Below are 22,712 nucleotides of genomic sequence, written 5' to 3' on the forward strand. Positions count from 1 at the left end.
GTTTGTTTTGCCTGGATGTCCAAAGGATTTTTATTTTGTTATTCTAAATCCAGAAATTTTATCGACTGTGTTGGCTGTTCTGGGGTGATATTCTGCCCAGATCTGTGAAGTGCCCTTTCAGTACGTAGTTTCGGGTCTTATTTTATCTTGGGATTTTTTTAACAGGCCTTTGATATTCAGCTGTTTCCAGACTCCTCTTTAGCGCCCTGTCAGGTGTGCTGTGTTCTCTTTGCCTGCCTTCTGGACTTTTTACATCAAATGCTTTAAAGTATTTTGGCCTCTAGTTCCTGTTTTGTTTTTTTCTTCAGAATTTCACTTTCTAGGGGCGCCTGGGTGGCTCGGTTGGTTGAGCGTCCAGCTTCGGCTGGAGTCATGATCTCGTGGTTCGTGGGTTCAAGCCCCGTGTCGGGCTCCGTGCTGACAGCTCAGAGCCTGGAGCCTGCTTCGGACTCTGTGTCTCCCTCTCTCTTTCCCTCCCCCGCTCGCACTCTGTCTCTCTCTCTCTCTCTCAAAAGTAACTAACATTCAAAAAAAGATTGAAAAAAAAACAACTTCACTTTCTAATATTGAGAACAATTTGCATTCAGTAAAATGCACAAATCTCGGGGCGCCTGGGTGGCTCAGTCGGTTGAGCATCTGACTTTGGCTCGGGTCATGATCTCACGGTCTGTGAGTTCGAGCCCCATGTGGGCTCTGTGCTGACAGCTCGGAGCCTGGAGCCTGCTTGGGATTCTGTGTCTCCCTCTCTCTCTGACCCTCCCCCACTCATGCTCTGTCTCTCTATCAAAAATAAATAAACATTAAAAAAAATTTTTTTTAAATGCACAAATCTCAAGTGTACAACTTGGTGACATTTTACATGTTGTTCAAGCACGTGACCGTTACTCACACTGTGGAATGTTTCCGGAACCCAGAGTCTCCTCGTGGTTGTTTTCAGACAGCAGCACCTCAACCCTAAAGTGATTCTGCCTGTACTGGGATTTCATGTAAATGAGTTCACTACAGCAGGTGACCTTTGTGTCCGTCTTCTCTCCACCAAGCATGATATTTTTGAGATATATTCCGTCATGTCTTGTGAATAAAACACGTTTTTTTGTTAGTGGGTGTGGATCGTTCCCGGTTTGGGGAGATTACGAAGAAGGCTGGTATGAACATTCTTGGACGAACCAGTGTGTGGGCGTGTGCGCTCATACCTCCAGGTGTGGAATTTCGGGGCCATGGGACAAGTGCATGTTTAATATTCCTGGAAAGGCCATATGGTTTTACCCGATAGTTGCGCTCAGCCATGCACAGTACACGGGGCGGCGGGCGCGGGGGGGCAGGCTGCGGCAACCCCGGCTTCCCGGCCCGCTCAGGTCGTGGCCCGGAGTCTTCATTTTCACCGTTCTGGTGTCTGTGTTGTAGTGGTGCCTCTCCACGGCTCGAACTGGAATTTTCTAAGAGTAGAGTGGGTAAGCATCTTTTCGTATGCCTGTTGGCCTTCAGATATCTTTTTGGTCCAAGTCTTCTGCCCATTTTAAAACTGGGTTTTTTTTTCTTATGGTCATGTCTACGAGCCGTTTGTCAGATCCGTGTAGATGGGGTGTGCCTCCTCCTGGGGTCGGCACCTTTGTGTCTAAGAAGACTCTGCCCTTCCAGAGGATGTGAAGATTCTCTATGTTCTTCTAGGAGCTTTATTGTTTGAACTCGCACATTCAGTTCTTTGATTCATTTCTAATTAATTTTGGGGTATGGTGTGAGCTGCAGGGAGCAAAGATTTATCTTCATATGGGCATCCTGTGGCTCCAGCACTCCTTGTTGTGAAGACTTTCCTTTCCCCGTCGTTCTAGTGCTTTCTAGAAAATCAGGTGCCTGGACATACTGGTCTTCCGGGGCTGCCTTAGCGAAGTACCACCACCTGGGTGCCTGAGCAACGGTGTATTGTCTCACGGTGTCACTGTCACTGCGAGTCTAGGTGTCAGAGGTCCGAGGTCAGCAGGGTGAGGGAGAACCTGTCCCAGGCCCCCGCCCCGCTTCTGGAGCTCCTGGGGGCCCTTGGCATCGCCTGGCTTCTAGCGGCGCCGCCCTGACCTCCCTTTGCGTCTGCATCCCTGCGGGCACCTCCCTGTGTGCCTGTGTCCCAAATTCCCCTTTCGTAAGGGCACAGTGGTATTGGAGTAAAGGCCCACCCTACTCCAGCGTGACCTCATCCTGACCTAACGAATCGTACCTCCAGGGACCCTATTCCAAGTAAAATCACACTCCGAGGTACTAAGAGTAGGGACTCGACATTACGGGTTAGCAGGTGTCTTTCAGGGACTCTTCTGTCCCACGGACCTCCCCACGCCAACAGCACGCGCCCTTAATCGTTGTGCCTTCGTAGGAGGTCTTCTGGTCTGGGAGTGTACCGCCTTCAACTCTGTTCAAGACTGCTCATCTCCATTAAAAAAAAGCTTTTCGTTATAAGATGGATCACAGGCAGAAACCACACGGAATATAAACATATGACTTAATAGCTCGTTTTAACCCAACACCTCTGGGGCACCCGGTGGCTCAGTTGGTTGAGTGTCCTACACCTGATTTAGGCTCAGGTCATGATCTCACGGTTTGTGGGTTTGAGCCCCACGTTGGGCTCTGTGCTGACAGCGCGGAGCCTGCTCGGGATTCTCTCTCTCTCTCCCAGTCTCTCTCTCTCTCTCTCTCTCTCTCTCTCTCTCTCTCTCTCTCTGTCACTCCCCCACTCATTCTCTCTCAAAATAAATAAACTTAAAAAAAATACAAATACTTCTGTATTTATAATCAGGGCTCTTGAACCGAACTCGTCACTGCGGAAGCCCTTCCCTACACCCTCCTGTTCCAGTAAGAACCTCTTCACCCACCTGATAAGTAAGTTCTCCTGATTGTATAGTAACCACTTCCTTGGAGTTTTGATGATCTATCACATGTACACCCGAGGTCTAGTCATTAAAAAAGTCGATATGTACATTTATATCTCTTTTTGGACCGTGGCCATTTTGTTTATAATTGTTATAAAATACCCAAAATTTACCTCCCCAACCACCTTCAAGTGTATGCTTCAGCGGCGTTAATCCTGTTCCCACTGGGCAGCTCATCTCCTAAACTCTCTTCATCCCGCAAAACGGAAACGGTCCCCAGTAAACAACAAGCCCCCATTCAAGCCTTTTTGGAAAATGTGTATTTATTTTTGAGAGAGAGAGTGCAGGGTAGAGGCAGAGAGAGAGGGAGACAGAGGATCCTAAGCCAGTTCTGTGCCGAGAGCAGCGGGCCTGATGGCGGGGCTTGAACCTCGGAACTGGGAGATCATGACCTGAACCGAAGTCAGACGCTCAACCCACAGAGCCGCCCAGGCGCCCCTTTTAAAAAAGTCTCACACGTTCATGGATTTTAACACATTTAATGGGTTTCAGTACAGTGCGATCCATACCAGCGATGCTCACGTTGTGTCACCTTTGGATCACGTCAGCCTCTTCCGAGTCGAGTCCTTGGGCATGACCTCAGGGTCTTGGGCGGCTGGTGTTCCAGGCTCATCTTAGATATTTCTTGCCCCAGACCTGGAATCAGCCATTTCTCCAAAAAGCCCTATGTCCTCAGTGAGAAACTGCCCTCAAAGACAGTAGCCGGGTGCTTGTTACTTCTGGGTGGTCACCGTTCCCAGGCCTTTTCAGGAGATGGGACCAAGTAGCACGACCAGTAGAGACAGAAGGTAGAAAAGCCCGGAGTTCGTACCGATGTTTCCGGTTCCGCAGCCAGACGAGCGAGTCTTTCCGTTTACTCTTTTCTCTCACATCTGCATCTCCTTCCTCCCATGAATCTGGTTCTCAAGCTGCATAGAATTAGAACATCCCAGACGCCCTCGTCTTCCCTCGTGTTACACACGTAACTAACCCTAGAGGCCGAAGCTGTCACCACTGATGTGGGTGGGCACACGGCGGGTATTTTGCACGTACTTTCCTTGCCCTCCCTGCGTCACGGCTTTGTGCCGCAGCCGCGTCTGCGCTGTCCCGGCAGGCGGCCAGCCCATGCTGTCCTCTCCCCTGCTCGGCCCTTGTTTGTCATTGTCCTCCTGGCAGCTGCAGAGAGGATGCTTCTCCTTGCCCGAGGCCTATTCTCTGGCGGAGTCCCCAGGGAAGGCTCGTGTTGATAAAGTCTTATTTGTGCTTTTTGTACTTGACACTTAGTTTTGATGGTTATAAAATCCTTTGTTCACGTTTCCTTGTCATTACTCTGTTTTCTTCTGACGTAGAGTTGCCAGGTTTATAAAAACAAGACGCACCAAATGTTACATGGGACAGTCTTGCACTAAGAGATGATTTGTTGTTTATCTGAAATTCAAATTCACCTGGGCACCCGTATTCATCTCACAGTCTATTCTGGCGCAAACACTTCTTGTTCAAGGCCAACGTTAACCTCATTTTCTTTCCTCTTGTATGACGTGTGTGGGGTTTTTTTATTGTTTTGTTTCTGTTTTCAGACATCCAGGGGGTTTCTTCTTTATTTCTAAAGTCCAGTAATTTTACTCGAATGCCCTGATGTTGGTCACTCGGGGTCAAGCACCGTGGAGAGAGCAGGGAGCCTCCTCTTGACCACGGCCTCCCCTCCGCTGCTGCCCCAGCAGCCCCTGCTCGGACTGTAGTGAGCTCTCTGCTCAGCCACCCCGGGCGTCCTGCAGCGGGGGGCTCCCTCCCCTGCACCCTGCCGGGCTCTTAGCTCACATGTGCCTTCTTCAGAAGGGCCTCCGGACCCTGACTGCCTGTCCAGACCGGGTACCCCATTGACGCTCTGCTTCTCTGCCTCTCATCAGTACCTTGCGTGACACTAATACAGCTTGTGATGGTCTCGTTCATTATCTGCTTGTGTCTCTTGTCCCCCCTGTTAGGACACACACTATTCGGGGGCAGGGCCACGTCTGCCTTGCTCTGTGCTGCTCTCTCAGCATGTTGCAAGGGCCTGGCTCACGGCTGGCCTCCACGTAAACTCGAGCCGCGCCTCGAAGCTGCGGGTGACAGCACTGTGTCAAGGGTCGTCATCTGCGTGGCAGGAAGATGGGGGGGACATTGTGTTTGCTCGCACTTTGATACTCGTCTGTTGTTCTGAGCCTCAGGGACGTGGCACTGGATTGATGTCAGTCCTTCCTTGGCCGTGTCCCCACGCCCTTGAGCCCTGGTCTGTTGCCGCCTCCCCCCCCCCCGCTCCACCCAATCCCTTTTCCTTTTCCTGCCACAATCTGTGCGATTTTCTATTGAGTGGTTTGCATTTTTTGCTCTTTTGTAACCTTTTCCTGAGAATGTAAAATGTGAACCAAAGCTCCCAGAGCCCATGCATGGTCAGGGACATGTGGCCCCTCTGCGAGCCCCGAGCCCCGTAGTGGCACCCCACCCCTGCTGTGCGCTCCTGCGGTGCGAGGATATGTCACGCCTGTCGGGAGCATCACATGGGGGAACCAAGAAGCTTCATCTCGCGCCCTCACCTAGTAGGATGTTTTTGGTGTCCCCTGGCTGCCATCGGTACTGTGACCTAGCTCGTAGCCTGGACCGAGCCAGGCTTGCCATCCCGCGCGGACGTCCTGGCTCCAGTGGACTTGTGCGGACCCTCAGCGTTCGCGACGGCACCCGGCCGGCTCCGGGTCTCACACGGGGGTCTGTGGTGCCTGGCCCTCTCTGTCTTTGCCCCCTGGGCTGCCGTCCCCCACCTCCCCAGCCAGCAGGTGGTGGGTCCGGTGGCATCACACGTCGGCGGTGGGGGCTTGGTCAGCTCTCTTGCCCACTTTTCTGTTGCTCTGCCTGTGTTTTCATCATCGATCGCCTGGGCTTCTCTTGCACATTGAGGGCACGAGGCCTCTGGTTGCGTGTTGTGTTTCTCTTCTCCGCCCCGGTGGCCACTTCGCAGGCCGCCTCCTGCCCTCCCGAGCGTCGGCGTAACCTTCCTCCGCCCTCCTGTGGCTCCGGCTCCGCCGTCCCGCTGGGCGTGCACGAGGGTCCTTTGCAGCCTCTTATCAAAGGGGCGGCTCGTCTCACAGTTGGGTCTGGAGTCGTGTTTCCCCAGCACGTGTGGTGCGCGTCTCCTGCTGTTACTGCGTCGCGGGAGCCCACTCTCTTCGTCTCGCAGCCGGCTGGTGCCATGCTTGGTGCTGGACGCGGGCGTGTGCGACAGGCGCCCGGGCCAGAAGCGGCCGGGGAGCCCCAGGTTCGTGGTGCGAGAGGGGTCGGAGTGGAGTGACCTCTCTCCCAGGGTCGTCATGCGGAAGAAGAGTGCCGTCCCTGGGGCGCCTGGCTGGCTCAGTTAGCAGTGCGTGCAGCTCTTGATCTTGGAGTTTTGTGGCTTCAGGGCCCGCATTGGGTGTGAAGATTATTGAAAAATAAAACCTTCAGGGGCACCCGGGTGGCTCAGTCGGTTGAGCGTCCGACTTCGGCTCAGGTCACGATCTCACGGTTCAGGGTTCAAGCCCCGCATCGGGCTCTGTGCTGACAGCTCGGAGCCTGGGGCCTGCTTCCGATTCTGTGTCTCCCTCTCTCTCTGCCCCTCCCCTGCACACACTGTCTCTCTCTTTCTCTCTCAAAAATAAACATTAATAAATAAATAAATAAATAAATAAATAAACAAACATACACTTAAAAAATGTTATCAGGAAACAGAGGGTTATGTTGCTGCTTCTCAAGGTGGGGTCCTCAGACCAGCAGTGTCAGCAAAACGGGAAATGTGTGCACCTGCGGGTTTTTCCAGGCCTGCTGGGACTGGGGTGCTGTTGGAGGCCCCGCCCTTCAACCTGGCTTGACCTGACTCAGTACACTCTTTCACCTGTGCCCTAAATGACCAATCTTCTAGCTTTTTGTTGGGCAAAATAATGTGATTTGGGAAGAAGGTCATTTGTCCCCCAGAAAGTGGGTGGGCTGTGCTTAGGCGCCGTCCCTTCCCCGTGCTGAGGGCCATGCTGAGTTGGACCCTGGTGATGAGGTCTTGGGCCTTGTGGGGGTGGGCGGGCCGGCCAGCCTCATCGTGCTGGGGAGACCGAGCCCTCTGCTGGTTTCTTGCAGCTTCTCAGATGGAAGTGAAGAAGCCCTTTATTCTATCCTCCATGAGGCTTCCTCTTCTGGACACCAACAGCAAGGTAGACGGGGCGCCGCCTGAGCTCCACCGCGAGAAGCTGCAGGAAGTGTGGCCGGGCTGGGCTGGGAGGTGTCACTGACCAGGCAGCAGCCCCTCAGCCACACCCAGACATCAGAGGGAGGGCACACCGCTGAGCGGTCAGTCCTTGACTCGCCACATCCTACTCCTTATACAGTTAACCAGACACGGAGTGGGGCAGTGGTCCCCGGACCCCCTCGGGTTGGGTCGTCCTCCAGGAGGACTCCCAGCACCCCCGGGGGGCGTCACGCTCGCAGTCAGGTTTATCACGGGGAAAGGACACACACCACCATCAGCCAGGGGTTGGGGCGCACCGGGCAGGGCCCAGGAGGGGGCAAACCGCCCTCTCGCCGCGGGGTCGTGAGCAGCGTTGGCTCCCCTGGCAGCGACGTGATGGCACGCACCAGCGTCGCCAACCGGGGAAGCCCCCAGCCCCGGCGTGCGAGGCCTTTATCTGGCTTCCGTCGCGTAGACCCGGTTCACTGCCCGCGTGGCTGACCTCAGTCTCCGGCCCCTCGGGAGGCCGAGCCGATCCCGTGTGGCCCAGAGCCCCGGGGAAACAAGGACGCTGGACTCTGGATGTCCCCGGGCTTGGCGGTGACCTCCCAGCAGCCGAGGGCAGGGGCGACCCTTCCTGCACACCAGGTTAACCAGGCTCCATCGTCAGGCCTGCTCTTTGGGACCTTCCGTGAGGATTTTAGAAACTACCGAAAAGGAGCCCAAACCACTGAGGCCACACGTGTCCCAGACTCCCATGCACAGTCCCTGGAATCCCTTCCTGCTCGCTGATGCTGCTCCGGGACACCCCTGAGAGGGCCACACCGTGTACCACCAACAGTGCCCGTGGCCAGATGCACTCATCCCGAGCGCTCATTATGCGACCGGATGGTTTGCTCGCCCACATCTGCCCCTTCCCACAGTCACTCGGGGCACACGTATAACGGGGGATGACACACAGCTGTGAGTGGCCAAGGAGGCCCAGGGCAGGGACATTTGACCTGACGTGCAAAGCAGAGGTGTCGTGAGGACCTGAGGACCCCAGGGAGGGGGCGTTAGACCAGGGTCTGTGCCCCAGGGCTCCGGAAGAAGCAGGAGGGCCGGGGAGAGTGCCGGCTCTGGGGAAGAGGGTTTTCGGCCACAGTGACCTGGCTGTGCCTTTGAGCCACCAGGCAGGGCCACTGAGGGGGGCTGGGCAGCGGGCTCAATCCCAGGAACGTTTGGGAAACAGCTGCAGATTCGGGGTCCTCGCCCCGAAGCACCAGAGAGGTGCCCGCCCTGAGGGACAGCAGTCCTGCGCCGGGGCGGGGGCGGGGGGCAGAGGGGAGGCATGTCCAGTGCCCAGGAAAAGGGGGAGGTGTGGGGGGCGGGAGGGCCTCCCCTGAGGACGTGAGCGTGTGCACAGGCTGGCCGGAGGGCCGCCTGTACAGCTGCGGGGCAGGGAGGACGAGGCACCAAGGCGGACCCGGTGTGGGCGTGGGTGCTGGTACAGGTGCACGTTTAGCTGTGGCACAGGTGTGGCTGCAGGGGCGGGCACAGGTAGAGGAGAGGGAGAGCTTCCCCCCTCCCGGCTGGACTGCTGTGGTGCTCGCCGGGGCTCCCTTCGGGGCCCCTCCCTGACCCCCCTCGGGTCCGGGCAGGTGAAGCGGGCAGTGGTGCAGGTGATCAGTGCCATGGCACACCACGGCTACCTGGAGCAGCCTGGAGGAGAGGCCATGGTCGCATACATCGTGCAGCAGTGTGCTCTGCCCCCCGAGGCCGAGGTAAGGGCAGGCCCCTCACCCACCCTCCCTGGGGCTCCCGAGCTGGCGGCCTCCCGGGAGCAGGCCTGGCCAGAGGGCAGGCGGGTGCGTACGTGCGCGGGGCCTCGGTCCGCGTGCCGAGCACCTGTCTCCTGTGTCCGAGGCGGGGCCTCCGAGCCGCAGCGCCCCGCTTCCTTAGCTCCCAGCACTCAGAAAAGAGGCAGAACAGACGCTTGGTCCTCCCTGGGGCTTTTGTATTAAAAGCGTTACCGAGCAAATCCAAGTTTCTTCTCGAGGGAGAGCAAGGTTGACGGCAGGAACACGCAGGCATGACTCGGTGGTCTCGGTGTCACGGCCTTGAGCCCGCCCTGGCCTGGGCTCTCGCGCCCACAGAGCCACCTGCCTGCCCAGGTCAGCTCAGAGGGGACACGTATGTCCCCACACGGGACCTCCGCGGTTAGGTTGAAACGCCGGGGTGTAACCAGCGCTGGTGGGTGCTGCCGGCCCCTCGGGAAGGGGGTCCCGCTGGGCGCTGCTCCCGCAGGCCTGTGGGGGGCCAGGTCCACTGCTGCTTTGGCTGATTCTGGCCTCTGCATTTTCACCGCCGCTTTGGGGCTGTGGGGCCTAAGCTGGAGAGAATCAAGTCCTCTGATTTAGCCTATTAGTTCCCAGTGTTTTGGGGATTTGAAGGTTTCTATCAGGATATTAAAATCCGTCCAGGTGAATAGCTTTCTGCGGCCACTGCGGGCTCGTACTTTTACTGTACTGTCTCTTGTGAATCTAGCCAGGTCTATTCCTGCCTTTGAGACTCTGTTGGGAGGGCCACCTGGCGGGTTCTGTCGGGAGGAGCGAGCCGCCCTTGATCTCGGGGTTGTGAGTCCAAGCCCCACACTGGGCACGGAGGTTACTTAAAAAAGCAAAATCATTAAAAAAAAAAAAAAGATCGTCGAGAGATGGTCCTTTTGATCTAGCAGATGATCAGACCTCCAAAGTGGTTCATGTTTGTTCAGTATGAACTTCTATCTACATTTGTAGAACGTGCTTTAAAAATTGTCATTCGAGGCCTAAGCACCCCTATTTTTTCTGCTTTTGGCCTTGACCTCCGCGTGAGGACTGTAGGTCTGCTACAGTCATCGAAGTTCTGCTGTCTCTTGGTTGCTCGGTGTTTGCTTCTTGGTATTTGAAAGCACAGACGGAAGGCTCGGACAAAACATTTAGAGAACAGGAGTCATTTTCCTGCCTGGAACCTTCCCAGGGAGCTGGGCTCTGGGGCGCCATCTCACCAGAGAGGACAGCAGGCGTCTCTGGCCGAACCGTCAGCCACGTCAGGCTGTGCAAGTTGTAGCCTATTCTTGGTAGAAAATGGGAGTCTTCTCAGGTGGTTGTCATTTCCACAAAGGCCCTCCCGTTTCTGCGCATGTCAGTGTTGCCAAAGTCCAGGATGAAGCCATCCTGGGGTCCGTGGCTGGCAGGGAACGTGCAAGGTTTCCTTTATTCTGGGGACGAGAGCTCAGCCAGGTGAGCCCGTGTCCTTGGGCAGTTTCAGCGCAGTGTGTGTTACCTGCCCCCGGCAGGTGCCGGACAGGGTCTGCCCTGTTCGCACACGGGCCGTGTCCTCATGGCCCAGAGCCCACAGCCGCGTAGAGCGGTGGTGGCCCCATGCGTGTGCCTGCCTTTGCCCCCCCCCCCTCCCCCCCGCCAACGCCAGCCTCAGAAGCCGGGTCCGGACAGCGAGGACCCCGCCACGGACAGTGTGCGGGACGTCAGCATCAGCACCCTCTACCTGGTCAGCACCACCGTGGACAGGATGAGCCACGTGAGTGTGCAGACCCCCCTCTGTGAGTGACTGCTGCCCCCTCCTGACCTTCTGGCCCTGCGACCGCTGAACCCTGCAGTGGGCAGCTGCAGGGGCGCTCGCCGCCCCCCCCCCCCCCCCCCCCCCCCGCCCATGACCTTGCCGAGCCCCCGCGGCGCCTGGTGGGAGCTCCTGCAGCCGCGCCGCCGACAGACCCCGGCTCTGCCCCCAGGTCCTCTGGCCGCACCTGCTTGAGTTTCTCACCCCCGTGCAGTTCACCGGGGCGCTGACCCCGCTCTGCAGGAGCCTCGTGCACCTGGCCCAGAAGAGGGAGGAGGTGGGGGCCGATGCCTTCCTCATCCAGTACGACAGCAACGGTGCGCCCCTGCTCTCCCTGTGCCACCCCTGATGCCTGACCCCACCCTCGCAGCCGCCCCCAAGTCCGCCCCGCCCCAGGTGCAGTCAGGGGCTGGGGCTCTGTGGGCAGGCGGCCCCCTGAGCGTTTCTCCCCCGTCCTTTCCAGTGACCCTCCCTTCACCCTACGCCATCACCACGAGACTCCTGGTAAGCGTTGCGCTTCGGCGCTCTGTGCTGGTGGCGCCGTGTCCCCTGACCACGGCACACCGAGGGGGTCTGGGAAGGCCTGGGCGCTCCCCTCGGTCCCCCTGTCCCCTGACTCCTGCTGTCTCGCAGGTGCTCCCCATGGGGTTGGGGGGACCTGCGTCTCAGAGCCGTCTCTGCCTCCACCTCCCCGGGAGGGCGGCTCTGCGGGGCATGGTGGCCCCTCGGGTCTAGAGCTCCCACCTTTACTTCCCTCAGACCGTGTCTTCCAACCCCTACCTGGGGGACGGCCGCGGGGCCGCCTCGCTGCGTCTCTTGAGCGTCCTGCATCGTAACATCCACCCTCTGCTGGGTCAGCGGTGGGCCACCACCGTCCCCCTGCTGCTGGAACACCTGGATGGTGAGGCTCCGGGCGCCGGGTGGTGTTCCTCTGCCGGTTCGCATCCGGGTTGTAGAGACCACGTTTTCTGAGGTGGAAGAAACGGCCCCCACGGAGGTTCGGGACACAAGGCGGGAAAGGCGTTCCCTGCAGGGTGTCCCCTGGGAGCATCTGGGGTGTGGGAGCGCCTTGGTCCTCCTGAACACAGGGCGAGGCCAGCCTGGAAGGCTCTGGGTGAACTCTGCTTCTATCGACGGGCGTGGGCTGGGCTGACAACATGACTGGTCGTTTCAGAACATACTGAAGAGACCCTGTCCCAGAAGGAGTGGGAGGAAAGGCTGCTGGCGGTAAGGATGGGGGCGGGGGGGGGGGGCGGGGGGGGCAAGGCCGTGGCCTGTCTTGGGGGTGGAGGCCTCTCCAGCCTGGGTCAGGACAGCTCAGGGAGCTCAGTAGGCGCTAGTTGGGGGGGGGGCGGGGGAGGATGGGGGAGGTATGGGGGGGGCGGGGGGAACCACCTGCTGCTGCCCTCACAGGTCGCTCACCCTGCTGTGACAGAGCCAGATTTCAGGGGCTTTGAGCTTCTAGGGCCCGGGAATCCTCTCTCCTGTCCCCTGCCAGGCCCACCGCGTGTCTGACCACCCAGGGTTTGCTCTGCCTGGGCTTGAAGGTCATCAACAGACCATTCAGAGCCACAGCACAGGACCACCCTGAGGTCACTGCATGTGACGTCACGGGGCCTCAGTGCCCTCCCCGGCCCCGTGAAGGGCTGCATTCCTGGCCCCTCACTGCTTTGGCCCCTGCCCACAGTTCCTTCGGGACACTCTGGCGGTCGTGTCTGACAACACGTGGATTTGCCAGCTGAGCCTAGAGATGTGCAGACAGCTGCCCTGCTACAACGGGACGCCCCAGGAGAAGGTGCACGGAGGAGGGGGTGCCCCGGGGGGGGGGGTCTGGGCAGCGTCCTTAGGCTACTGTTCTTTTGCCTTGATTCCATGTGATCTTCTGCACGAACCTGTCTCCAGTGGCCTGTGGCCCTGGCAGAGCCAGAGAGGGAGGGCCCGTGAGCCTCCTCCCAGAGGCCCACGGCTGGGGGTGCAGGAGCCCATCGCCCCCACTCCTCGAGGTGGCCACCGTCGTGGGTGCCCAGCAGCCCCTCCCGCGTCTGCTTGGCGCTCCCGCACTCAGGCGTCGGGCGCGGCTGTGCTCCTTGGCTCTGTTGCAGAACTTCCTGTATAAATGCATTGGAACCACGCTGGGTGCCGCTTCGAGCAAGGAGGTGGTGAGGGAGCATCTGCAAGAGCTTCTGGAGACGGCCAGACACCAGGAGGAGGCCGAGCGCGAGGTGGTGCCCTCCCCAGAGCCTCTCTCTCCCCTCAGGCACTCAGCGTGTGCGTATGTGCGTGCGGGTGTGACTGCACCCCTCTGGAGCGTGTGCGTGTGCAGGGTGCTCCTTCCCACCCCTGTCCTGGCCCAGGTGTGAGTGCATCTGTGCGTCTCCCAGGGCCTCGCCTGTTGCTTTGGGATCTGTGCCACCTCTCACCTGGATGATGTCCTGGCCCAGCTGGAGGACTTCATGAGGTCAGATGTGTTCAGAAGATCCACCGGCATTTTCAACATTTTTAAGGTACAGGGGTCGGGGTGACCGCTGGGGCGGTGGTGGGGGGCATCTGGGTGGGACCAGCCGTGCTTCTGTCTTGGCTGTGCTGCTGTGATTTGGGGTCCTGCGGCTGCGGGTTCTGGAGCTTCCTGGGCTCAGGCAGCCTGCCGGTTGGGGCCAGGGCAGGGAGGTGGCATCCGGTCCGTGCTTCTCTGTGGGTGGGGCTGGTGGGTGTGACAAGGGGCAGTCCTGTGCTGGCCATGGGCTCTGAGGGGGCTCCCAGGGGCCAGGATGGGACTGCCCGCCTGCTGTCTGCGTGTCCTCTGCCCCCTGGTGGCCAGCGAAGGCTGCCTTCTTGGGGAAGCCTGATGCAAGGGGCATGGACCACTGCCCCGTCCGCCACCCCAGTCCTCGTCTCCTGGTGCCTGTTGCAGTTACAGAATCTCAAGTCCGGGCCGGGTGGAAGGGCTCCAGAGCAGCCACTGAGAGGGCAGGGGCCCCTGCCCCCCCCCCGCCCCGGCCCCCGAGTTGGCTCTCAGCTCCCAGCCCTCCCTTCTGCCCACCTCTCCCATCGTGGTCCACTGCTCAGTGCTTTCCCTTCTGCTGCTTTGTCCCCTGCGGGCCCGTGGCTGGCCTGCCTGTCCCGTTCTGTCCCCGGCGGAGGGACTCTCCGGTGGCGCCCTCCACTCCTTCGGTTATGCCTCTGACATGGCTGGCCAGCTCAGCCCTTCTTCCAGAGGGACCTGGGGGCTCTGAGCGCAAGGCTTCCTATTGGGGGCAGGTAATGGCCTGTAACTGAGGCCCTGCCGACCCCTCTGGCCTCTCAGGACCGAAGTGACAATGAGGTGGAAAAGGTGAAGTCAACTCTGATCCTGTGTTACGGCCACGTGGCAGCATGGGCCCCCCGCGAGCTGGTGCTGGCCAAGGTCGAGTCGGACATCCTCCGGAACATATTCCAGTACTTCAGCACCAAGGTGGGCGCCTCGGCAGACTGCTTGCGTGGGGGGCGCCACGCAGGCGGGGCAGGGACATCACCGCCAGAGCGTCGCGTTTTAACTCACTTCACTTTTGTTGTTCAGGTTCTGGGAATAAAGGTAGAGACCAAGGTACAGTGTGTAGGAGTTAAGTGTGAACTATGCCTTTTCTCTTTTCCCTGGGCTGGCCTGGTTGTGAGCTTCAGGGGCAGAAGCCAGGGGGATGCCCCCTGGGGCTCCCCGGTCCCAGTCCCCAGGGATAGCATCTGGGAGCATCGGGCCAGGACGGGTCCCCACTCACCTTGGAGCAGCTTCTCCTCTTACAGCCACAATAGGGGCCCAGGAGCTAGTGTCCCGGCCTGGATGCTGGGTGGTGGGTGGACAGAAGGATGGCCGGAGGGCTTCTGAGCGGCTGGCTGGCAGGCCCACAGGCTGGGGCTCTGCTCCCCGATGCTCACGACGCCCACCTCCTGCCGAGCCTCACTAACGTGTTTCCTCTCTGGGATCTCTGGCACTAACTGGGCACTAACACCTCTCTAGGAGTGGCTGGGCCTTCCCCTTGAAGAGGAGACCCTCTGGGGTCTCCTGGGGTTGGCTGGAGGGGAGGGTATTCTGAGACTTGTCTCTTCCTGGACTTCGTGTCCCCAGGACAGCTCCCCACACCCCCTTTCCTGACTCCCCAGAGGCCGAGTCGGTGGGACAGGCAGGGGACAGTCCCGCTCTGCTGGGGCTCTTCTTGGGCGTGTTCCCTTCTCCTCCCACCTTGAGGTGCCCTTCCAGCCACACCCCAGGGTGCAGGGGACACAGCGTGCTGTCTGCCCGAGCCAGGCCGAGAGCTGAGTGCCGCAGGGGCTCCAGGCCCCCTGGTCTGCGTGGCAAGAGCTGGAGGAGGACAGGCTGAGAGCCCCTCAGGGAGGAACGTGTGTGGCTGCGGGGCCTGAGGGCTGTCACTCTGGGTGGCCTTCTGTTCTGGATTCCACCCCAAGGGCAGAGAGGCAGCGGCCGCCCACCTCGGGGCAGAGCTGTGCCGTGGGGGCGGGCGTTGGTGGCCCCCCTGCAGTCCTGTGTCCTTCCAGGACCCGGCTCTGAAGCTGTGTCTCATCCAGAGTGTGTGCATGGCCAGCCAGGCCATCTGCAGCAGTGCCCAAGCTGGCTCTTTCCACTTCTCGAGGAAAGCGGAGCTGGTGGCACAGATGATGGTGAGCTCTGGGCGGGGCCCGGCCGGTGCTAGGGTGGCTCCCAGGGCGCTGCCCTAGACGGGGGAGGTGGGCCTGGAGACGACTGGGGGTGGGGGGGTGCATGCAGCGAGGGGCCCGGCACCCACTTGGGTTGGGGGACAGAGTTGGCCAGAAGCCAGCGCCGGGCAGATGGCTGACCAGGAGGAAGGCTGGTGCTTGGGCCAAGGGCTGAGTCACGGGGCTGGCTCCCCTAGGAGTTCATCAAGGCAGAGCCCCCAGACTCCCTGAGAACGCCCATTCGGAAGAAGGCCATGCTTGCCTGCACTTACCTGGTGTATCCTTTCCTCCGGGTGTGAGGGGGGCTGTGGGGGGGCCCTCCGTGCACGTGCCCTCTGGACAAGGGGTGTGGCACGGGGCCTTGACTGCGGTTCAGCTCCCTGGAGCCAGCGCTGGAAGAGCGAGTGCAGGCGGACTTGATCCGCGGCTGTCTACACAGCGTCATGGCTGTGCTGCCTGAGCCCGAGGAGGAGGAGGACCGCCAGGAGGTATCACCCTGCATCCACGGCGGGCGGCGGGCAGGCCGCTGCAGGCACCGGGGTCACTGGTGGCCTCATCTCTTTCTAGTCACTGTACCTGGACACCATGCACGCCCTTGAGGATTTGCTGACAAGCCTCCTTCGGCGGAACATGACCCCGCAGGGCCTGCAGATCATGGTGGAGGTGTGCGGTGGGTGTGCCCTGCCCTGGGGGTGCCCCCCCCCCCATGACCCCGGCAGCCGGCCCCATGCCTGGTTTTCCTGGCTCTGCCTGCTCCGGGGGCGCCGGGGAGTTCGGTGCTCTCTGCAAGCGTATGGGAGGGGCGTCTGTGAACAGGAGGGCTGCCCTGCCTGGACAGGTGGGCGGATGGGGGTGGGCCCACACAGGAGCCTCCCCTCGCCTCCCCTCCACTGCGTGGCACGGGGATGGAGAGACCACTCGGGCACCGGATGTGAGCCCCTGACCCTCTAGGGCTGTCGGGATGGCGGAGCGGCCACGTGGTAGCCAGGCCGCGCCCCTCCCTGCCCTTTTCCGGCGCTGCAGTCGCAGGGGCGAGACTGACCTGCTTGCAAAGGCAGCCCGTCCCCTGGTAGGCCTGGTTCGCTCTCGGTCCGCCTGGGGTGGCCACGTCTGTGGGCCGGGCCAACAGGATGGGGACGGAGCCCCAGCTGTAGCAGGCGACCTGCCGTGACCCGGCCCGCCGGCCGGGGACGGGCGGCCTGGCAGGGGCGCTGAGCCTCCCGCAGTGCGCAGGCTGCTGCTTCCCGGGCTCAGCCCTGCCCCGGCACCCATGCGAAGCCCCCTCTCCCCCAGCACCTGAGCCCGTGGATCAGGTCCCCGCGGGGCCACGAGAGGGTGCGGGCGCTGGGCCTAAGCGCCTGCCTGCTGCAGCACTTCCTGGAGCACCTGCACGTCAGCGTGAGTACCAGGCGACTCCCCTGCTCCGGCCTCGGTCCTGGGTCCCCTGGCCTGGGGGCTGCTGTGTGTGGCCCCCACGTCCCACAGCACCCTCCCAGCTCCCCGGTGCTCCTCTGGCGGTTCCACATTCCGGGGGCCCCGCCATCCTCTTTCCGGAGACGTGCACAGAGGGCCGGTCAGGACCAGGAGTCGTCCTCAGGGCTGGCCACTCAGAGTAAAACCTGACGGGCACCCCTCTCCTCGGGAGCCCCCCGCGTCAGCTGCGGGGAAGGGGAGGTGGGGGCCGGGTAAAAGAAAGCGAGGACGTTTGGGCAGAGGCAGGGGTTCTGGAGCAGTAGGGGTGGGCTGCGAAGGGGCTCAGTCCGGGAAGCGCGTGGCTGTCTGGCACTTCGGGGGGGGGGCTTCGCGGCTGTGCGCACGAGGCCGTTGGTCTGGGCGATCCTCGGATAAATTTCGCGTCGTCCTGAAACACCCCTGTTGGGATTTTGATAGGGATTGCGTGGGACCGATGGATTAACTTGTTGAGCATCCGTCAGTGATAGGTCTTTCCACCCAGGCCGCTCGGAGACGCGGGACGGCATCTTCACGCGGCTCTGCCGTGAGAGATTTTGGTGCTTTGCCAGCGAAGCGCCTTCTGCAACCGCTGTCAGTAACTGTGTCTGACTGTAGTTAGTGCACACGGAAAGCGGGGGTTTGTGGACTCTGAGACGCGAGGCGGTTCGTAAGACCCCGTCGTCGTTTCTAATGAGCGTTAGTTAGTTCTCTTGTGCTTCCAGAAACACAGTCGTGTCGCTTACAGATGCTGATAATTTGGCCTTTCCCCCCAGCACCTGTGCCTCTCGGCCTCTCGTGTTGCCTGGTGTTTCCAGAACAAAGTGGGGACTGACAGCAGCCCCCAGCCTCTAGATAGTTGCACTGCTAGGTATCCTCTATCCTGTTCCAGCTGCGTCTTTCTTTTCTTAAGTTTATCTGTTACTTTGTGAGAGAGAGAATGCACACGGGTGGGAGAGGAGAGGAGGGGCGCGGAGAGAGAATCCCAAGCAGGGTATGCGACCATCAGCACGAAGCCCATCGTGGGGCTCAAGCTCACGGACAGTGAGATCATGACCTGAGCCAAAGTCGGCCTAACCGACTGAGCGACCTGGGCACCCCTGGTCTGTCTTAATGAGGATGTTTATCAGGAGTAGATGCTTGTGGTCTTTTCTCTTGGTTTGTTTGTTTGTTTGTTTGTTGTTTTGTTTGGGCTTTTTACCTACCCAGACCCTGATTGTTTGTCTCGCTGGACCTGCTGCATGTGTCTGGATGGTTTTCGCTTCTGAGCGAGCTTAGGTGGCCTTTTCCCACAAATTCTTTCCTGGCCTGCTTTTCACATAAGCCCAGTCTAAGTAGAGTTCACCTTTGTGTGTGAGGTGACAGATGTCTGGCCTCGCTGGGAGGAACGGTGGCTGGCCCCCAAGGTCCTCCCTGCAGCCTACGGCCAGGGTGAGGGCCTTCAGCCGAGCCCTCAGAGCGGCGGAGCCTGACTCTCCCTTAAAGGCGCCTGTGCACGGACAGGGTGCGGGCGCTTCCCCAGGAGGCCTCATGCGTGGCGGGCCGATGGGGGCAGGTGGAGGCAGGAGACCGAGCGGTGTGCAGCTGATGTCGCAAGGCCGTTTGTTCAGCGTGGGGCAGGTAGGGCTCTGTATCTGGCCAGGAAGACTAGGCCCCGGAAGATGGGCCTGGGACCCCGCTAGGGCGAAAGGAGATCTCACGCAGCCCTTCACCTGACGGGACCTGTGTTCCAGGGGAGGGAACGTCCCACACCTCCTGGCCAGGATCAGCAGAGCCCTGCCCCCCTCTGCTGCCCGTGGGAACTCCCTCTTTATCTCCTGATCACCCCTCTGCCTGCACACACCTGCTGCCGGACCCTCCTCCTCTTAGGGGTCCTGGCAGGGGAGCAGCTCACCAAGGAGCTGTACTGGTCACACCCCTGCCTGTGCCTGGGTCCAGCTGGTGCAGGGACACCTGCCCACTCCTGGCATCTTGGGGGGCCTGGCCCTTCTCTCTGTCCCCCCCAGTGTTGCACGAGGGCCCCCTCCTTCTGCCTCTCCAGGCCCTGGTGCCCTTCCACAACCTGGGCCTCCTCATTGGCCTCTTCTCCCCACGGTGTGCGGACTTGTGGCCTGCCACCCGCCAGGAGGCTGTGAGCTGCGTCCACGCCCTGCTGTACCTCCAGCTGGGCTATGAGGGTGAGCCCCTGGCTGGACAGAGCTGCTGGAGGGAGGAGGGGTGGAGCCTGGGCCTTGGGGGCCAGGGAAGCACCTGCCCGGCCTCCCTCTGCCTTGCCTCTGAAGGCTTCTCCCGTGACTACCGGGATGATGTGGCCGAGCAGCTCCTCGCCCTCAAAGAAGGCCTCGTGCACCCCGACCCCGCCGTCCTCTTCCACACCTGCCACAGCATAGCCCAGGTACCCGCCGGGGTGGCGCCGTCACAGCAGCCAGCTCCGAGCATGCCACGGGCTCTGCAGGGCGCCGGGTGGGTGTGCCATGGGGCCAGCGGGCTGGCCCTGCTTCCACCTTCCTGGGGTCAGCCCTCCGAGGCCCAGCAGCAGGGGCGTCGGGAGCTCAGCTGCCGGCTCCAGAGAGCCGAGGAAGCTGCCCCAGCCTGCGCTGTGAGCCCCCACGCCAGGACGGCACTCCTACTCCATCTGGTATCTGGACCTGGCCCTCGGGTCCCGAGGCGGCGTGCTCTCCTGCGGAAGAAGGAAGGGAGGGGGTGAACGGGGCCCTTCCTGGGTGGGGAGGGAGGACTCGGCGGGAGGAAAAGACACAGCCCTGGGGGCCTCCGGGTGGAGTGGGAGGTGTGCGGCTGGGGCCAGACGTGGCGCGGCTGCCGTCTGTGGTTTTGTGTCCCTTCCGTTCTGTGTGCTGTCTGTCTGCTTTAATGAGTGGCTCGCTCTGCTGTGCTGACCAGACGAGGAGGGGGCTCCGGTCCGTGGCTGGGCTGCTCAGGGTGGATGTGCCACCCCCCACCCTTGACCCTGCAGTCTGGACACCTGCAGGCCACCCCACGGGTCAGGAGGGCAGCCGCCCCCGGACTACCTTCCAGGGGCCTGGGTCAGGCAGGTCCTGGAGGCACCCCGTGTCCCGGCAGGGCCAGGCTTCAGCCCCAGCGCGCCTCCTGTGCGCGAGCCGCCACCTCGCCCCCGCACCCACGAGGGGGCGAGGGCAGCTGGAGGAGGCACCCGGCGGCCCCCGACCCCGGGATGCTGGGTCTGTGTCCCCACCGGCTCAGTTCTTCTGACACAGCCGTCGTCCTAGATTATTGCCAAGCGCCTCCCGCCAGAGCAACTCATCAGCCTCCTGCTGACCTTGTTTGAGAGTCTGGGAGACCCGGACAAGAACTGTTCGAGGGCGGCTACCGTCATGGTCAACTGCCTGCTGAGGGAGCGAGGGAGCATGCTCCAGGAGAAGGTGAGGTGGGCGGGGCAGGGAGGGGAGGGGCCAGGCTGGGGCCTGGAAAAAGGAAGGGGAAGGGGAAGGAAAATGCGGGGGGGGGGGGGGGGGGGGGGCGCGGAGCCCTGCGGCGGGTGGGCACTGGCTGGGCCCTCTGCTCTGGGCCCTTCGGAGAGTCCCACAGCTGGCTGGCCCACGGGGGCCCTGCCCGGGGCGCTCACGTGCCGCCTGCTCCTTGTGGCCTTCCCGTTCACCCTGTCACCTCTGTGTGCCCTTGGGAGCTCAGGTGGCTGTCTGCGTAGTCGTTCCCAGTCGTGCGTCAGCAGCGGCCCTGCGTCAGCGCGTATGCAGTGACGGCTGACACACACGTTCCGCGCTCGGGTCCCCGCGGGCGCGAGGTGGGCTCCAGGGGTCGGGTGGCTGCTTCAACGCCCGCCCTGTGAATCCCTGAGAGGCGGACCTGTTGGCCAGGAGGGGTTTGAGGCTCCCTCTGGAAGTGGAGCGTCCCAGCAGAGCACAAACTCGTCCTGGGGGTTCCCACGGATGTGCACGCACAGGCGTCTGCCCGCTCCGGAGTCCCTGGTCCCCCAAGCCGACACCCCGCAGGCTGCCCCAGCCTCCCTGCAGTGCGGAGCACCGGCTGGTTCGTACCCCGTAGAGACGGACTCACACCCTTCGTGCCCTCGTGTGCCGCCCCTGCCGGCGTGAGGTCACGTACACCGTCGCCCGCGCCTGCGCACCGCCTGGCTGCCGCCTCGGTGGGCACGCGTGCAGTTCCCAGGAGGGGCCGCGTTGCCGTGGGCCGCATGAGGGTGTGTTTCTGTCGGGGACACAGGCCGCACCGTTGCCGGCACTGGTCCACGTCGTCCTGGGGGTGAGTGGCGGCTCCATGTTGAGCGGGATTCGCGTTTCTCTGGTGGCTTGTGAAGTTGAACGCTTTTGTACGTGTGTGCCGTGCGCAGCCGGAGACACCCGTGCCTTGCCCATTTTTTTTCTGGGTTGTCTGTGTTTCTCCTGTTGATCTGTGCCAGTACTTTATATATTCCGGATACGAGTTCTCCGTCAGAGATACGCACGCACATACGTACGCACACGTGGGCACACGGACGCGTATATGTCACAAGTACCTTCTCAGGGAGGGACGAACAGGAGTTTGCTGATGGAGAAGGTGGAAGAGCATCAGAAAGGGCCACGTGGCAGGAGAGCTGTGCGTGGTGACCCCTGGAGAGAGAGAGTGTCCCCTCAGGAGGCACTTGTCAACGGGCTGCAGGTGTGACGGGAGGGCACGGCCACGGTAGGGTTTGCTGGGGGAAGGCTTGGATTTTATTCTGCACTCAGCGGGGCTCCCCCGCTTGGACCTGAGTGGTAGAAAGGGGTCCCGGAGGCCCCATGCGCGTGGAGGGGACGGGCCAGTTTGGAGGCCGGGGCCGCTGGTGTTCCTGGTGCGTGGGTACACGGGCCGCGCTCCGTGTGTCCATCCGGCTGTGAGTGCGGCTGTAACGGGTGTGCAGACGGCTGGCCCTTGGGTGAATTGCCCACGGCGGGGGCGCTGGGTCGTTCGGGCCTCTTTGAACATTTGGAGGAGCCTCCTCTGTTCCCACAGCGGCTGCACCGCCAGCCGTGCAGAGGGCTCCCTTTCCCCGAGTCCTCAGCCACACTTGTTTTTGTTTTGTTGATCGCAGCCCTCCTGCTGGGTGTGAGGTGGCCCCTCAGAGTGCTTTTGACTTCATTTCCCTCAGGATTCCTGACGACGCACTTGGCCATTTGTCTGTCTTCTGGGAGACCTGTCTGTGACCTTTGCCCATTTTGAGATGACGTTGTTTGGTCTGTTGTTGTTGGCTGTGCGAACGTTCTCTGTATGGCCTGGCCACCAGCACAGTATCGGGTGTGTGACCCGGGAGTGTTTTCCCATTCTGTAGCCCTCGATTGTGTCCTCGGATACCTAAAAGTCGTCGTCGTTTTGTAAGAGGCTCCATGCCTGGGGCGGGGGGGGGGGGGGGGGGCATGAACCTAGGCCCTGAGATCAGGAGTTGCCAGGTGCTCCTCGCGCACAAAAGGTTTTCCGATCCGACGCAGGCCTAGGTTTTTGCCTTCGTTGCCTGTTCCTTGGGTGTCATGGCCAAAGAATCACCACCAAATCCGTTGTCGTGAAGCTTCTGCCTGGTTTGTTATTCTGGAGCCCCCGTTCCCGACAGAGGAAGGCTCCTTTCATGGGCCCGGCGTGCCGCACCCGCTGGCGGGGGCTCAGGGTGCTGCCGCCTGCACGGTACCCTTCCCAGCTTCGGCCCACAGACGCGACACGCAGCCCCCTCGCCCCGCGGAGTGGGACTGCTGACGGCTGGGCTCGTGCTTCAGCGCGTCTGTGACACGCACCTCCGTCTTCTGCGTGACGGGCACGCTCGCATCCTGCACCTGCGGAGGTCACGCGGGCCACCACTTTCCTCCCTGCCCTGAGAGGCCTTGGCGGGGGGCCCTCTT

General features: G+C 61.1%; 1 protein-coding gene across 9 annotated transcripts in view; it reads left to right on the forward strand.

Moving 5' to 3' along the window:
• Positions 1-22,712, forward strand: part of MROH1 (maestro heat like repeat family member 1) — a 62,460-nt gene that overhangs the window by 27,544 nt on the left and 12,204 nt on the right. For 7 of the 9 annotated variants that reach the window (XM_058699428.1, XM_058699430.1, XM_058699427.1 and 4 more), the window contains 20 exons: positions 7,032-7,105; positions 8,760-8,882; positions 10,570-10,677; positions 10,889-11,033; positions 11,180-11,220; positions 11,476-11,617; positions 11,891-11,943; positions 12,404-12,511; positions 12,819-12,938; positions 13,098-13,220; positions 14,021-14,167; positions 14,273-14,299; positions 15,244-15,366; positions 15,600-15,679; positions 15,779-15,890; positions 15,970-16,065; positions 16,696-16,800; positions 18,893-19,028; positions 19,134-19,246; positions 20,100-20,252. In XM_058699428.1, the coding sequence (XP_058555411.1) occupies positions 7,032-7,105; positions 8,760-8,882; positions 10,570-10,677; positions 10,889-11,033; positions 11,180-11,220; positions 11,476-11,617; positions 11,891-11,943; positions 12,404-12,511; positions 12,819-12,938; positions 13,098-13,220; positions 14,021-14,167; positions 14,273-14,299; positions 15,244-15,366; positions 15,600-15,679; positions 15,779-15,890; positions 15,970-16,065; positions 16,696-16,800; positions 18,893-19,028; positions 19,134-19,246; positions 20,100-20,252 (2,129 nt within the window). The remainder of the gene's footprint in view (positions 1-7,031; positions 7,106-8,759; positions 8,883-10,569; positions 10,678-10,888; positions 11,034-11,179; positions 11,221-11,475; positions 11,618-11,890; positions 11,944-12,403; positions 12,512-12,818; positions 12,939-13,097; positions 13,221-14,020; positions 14,168-14,272; positions 14,300-15,243; positions 15,367-15,599; positions 15,680-15,778; positions 15,891-15,969; positions 16,066-16,695; positions 16,801-18,892; positions 19,029-19,133; positions 19,247-20,099; positions 20,253-22,712) is intronic. The other 2 variants (XM_058699432.1, XM_058699434.1) reach the window with 1 other exon arrangement.

This window comes from Neofelis nebulosa, chromosome 14, assembly GCF_028018385.1.
Source record: "Neofelis nebulosa isolate mNeoNeb1 chromosome 14, mNeoNeb1.pri, whole genome shotgun sequence".
In the NCBI taxonomy this organism is placed as follows: Eukaryota; Metazoa; Chordata; class Mammalia; order Carnivora; family Felidae; genus Neofelis; species Neofelis nebulosa.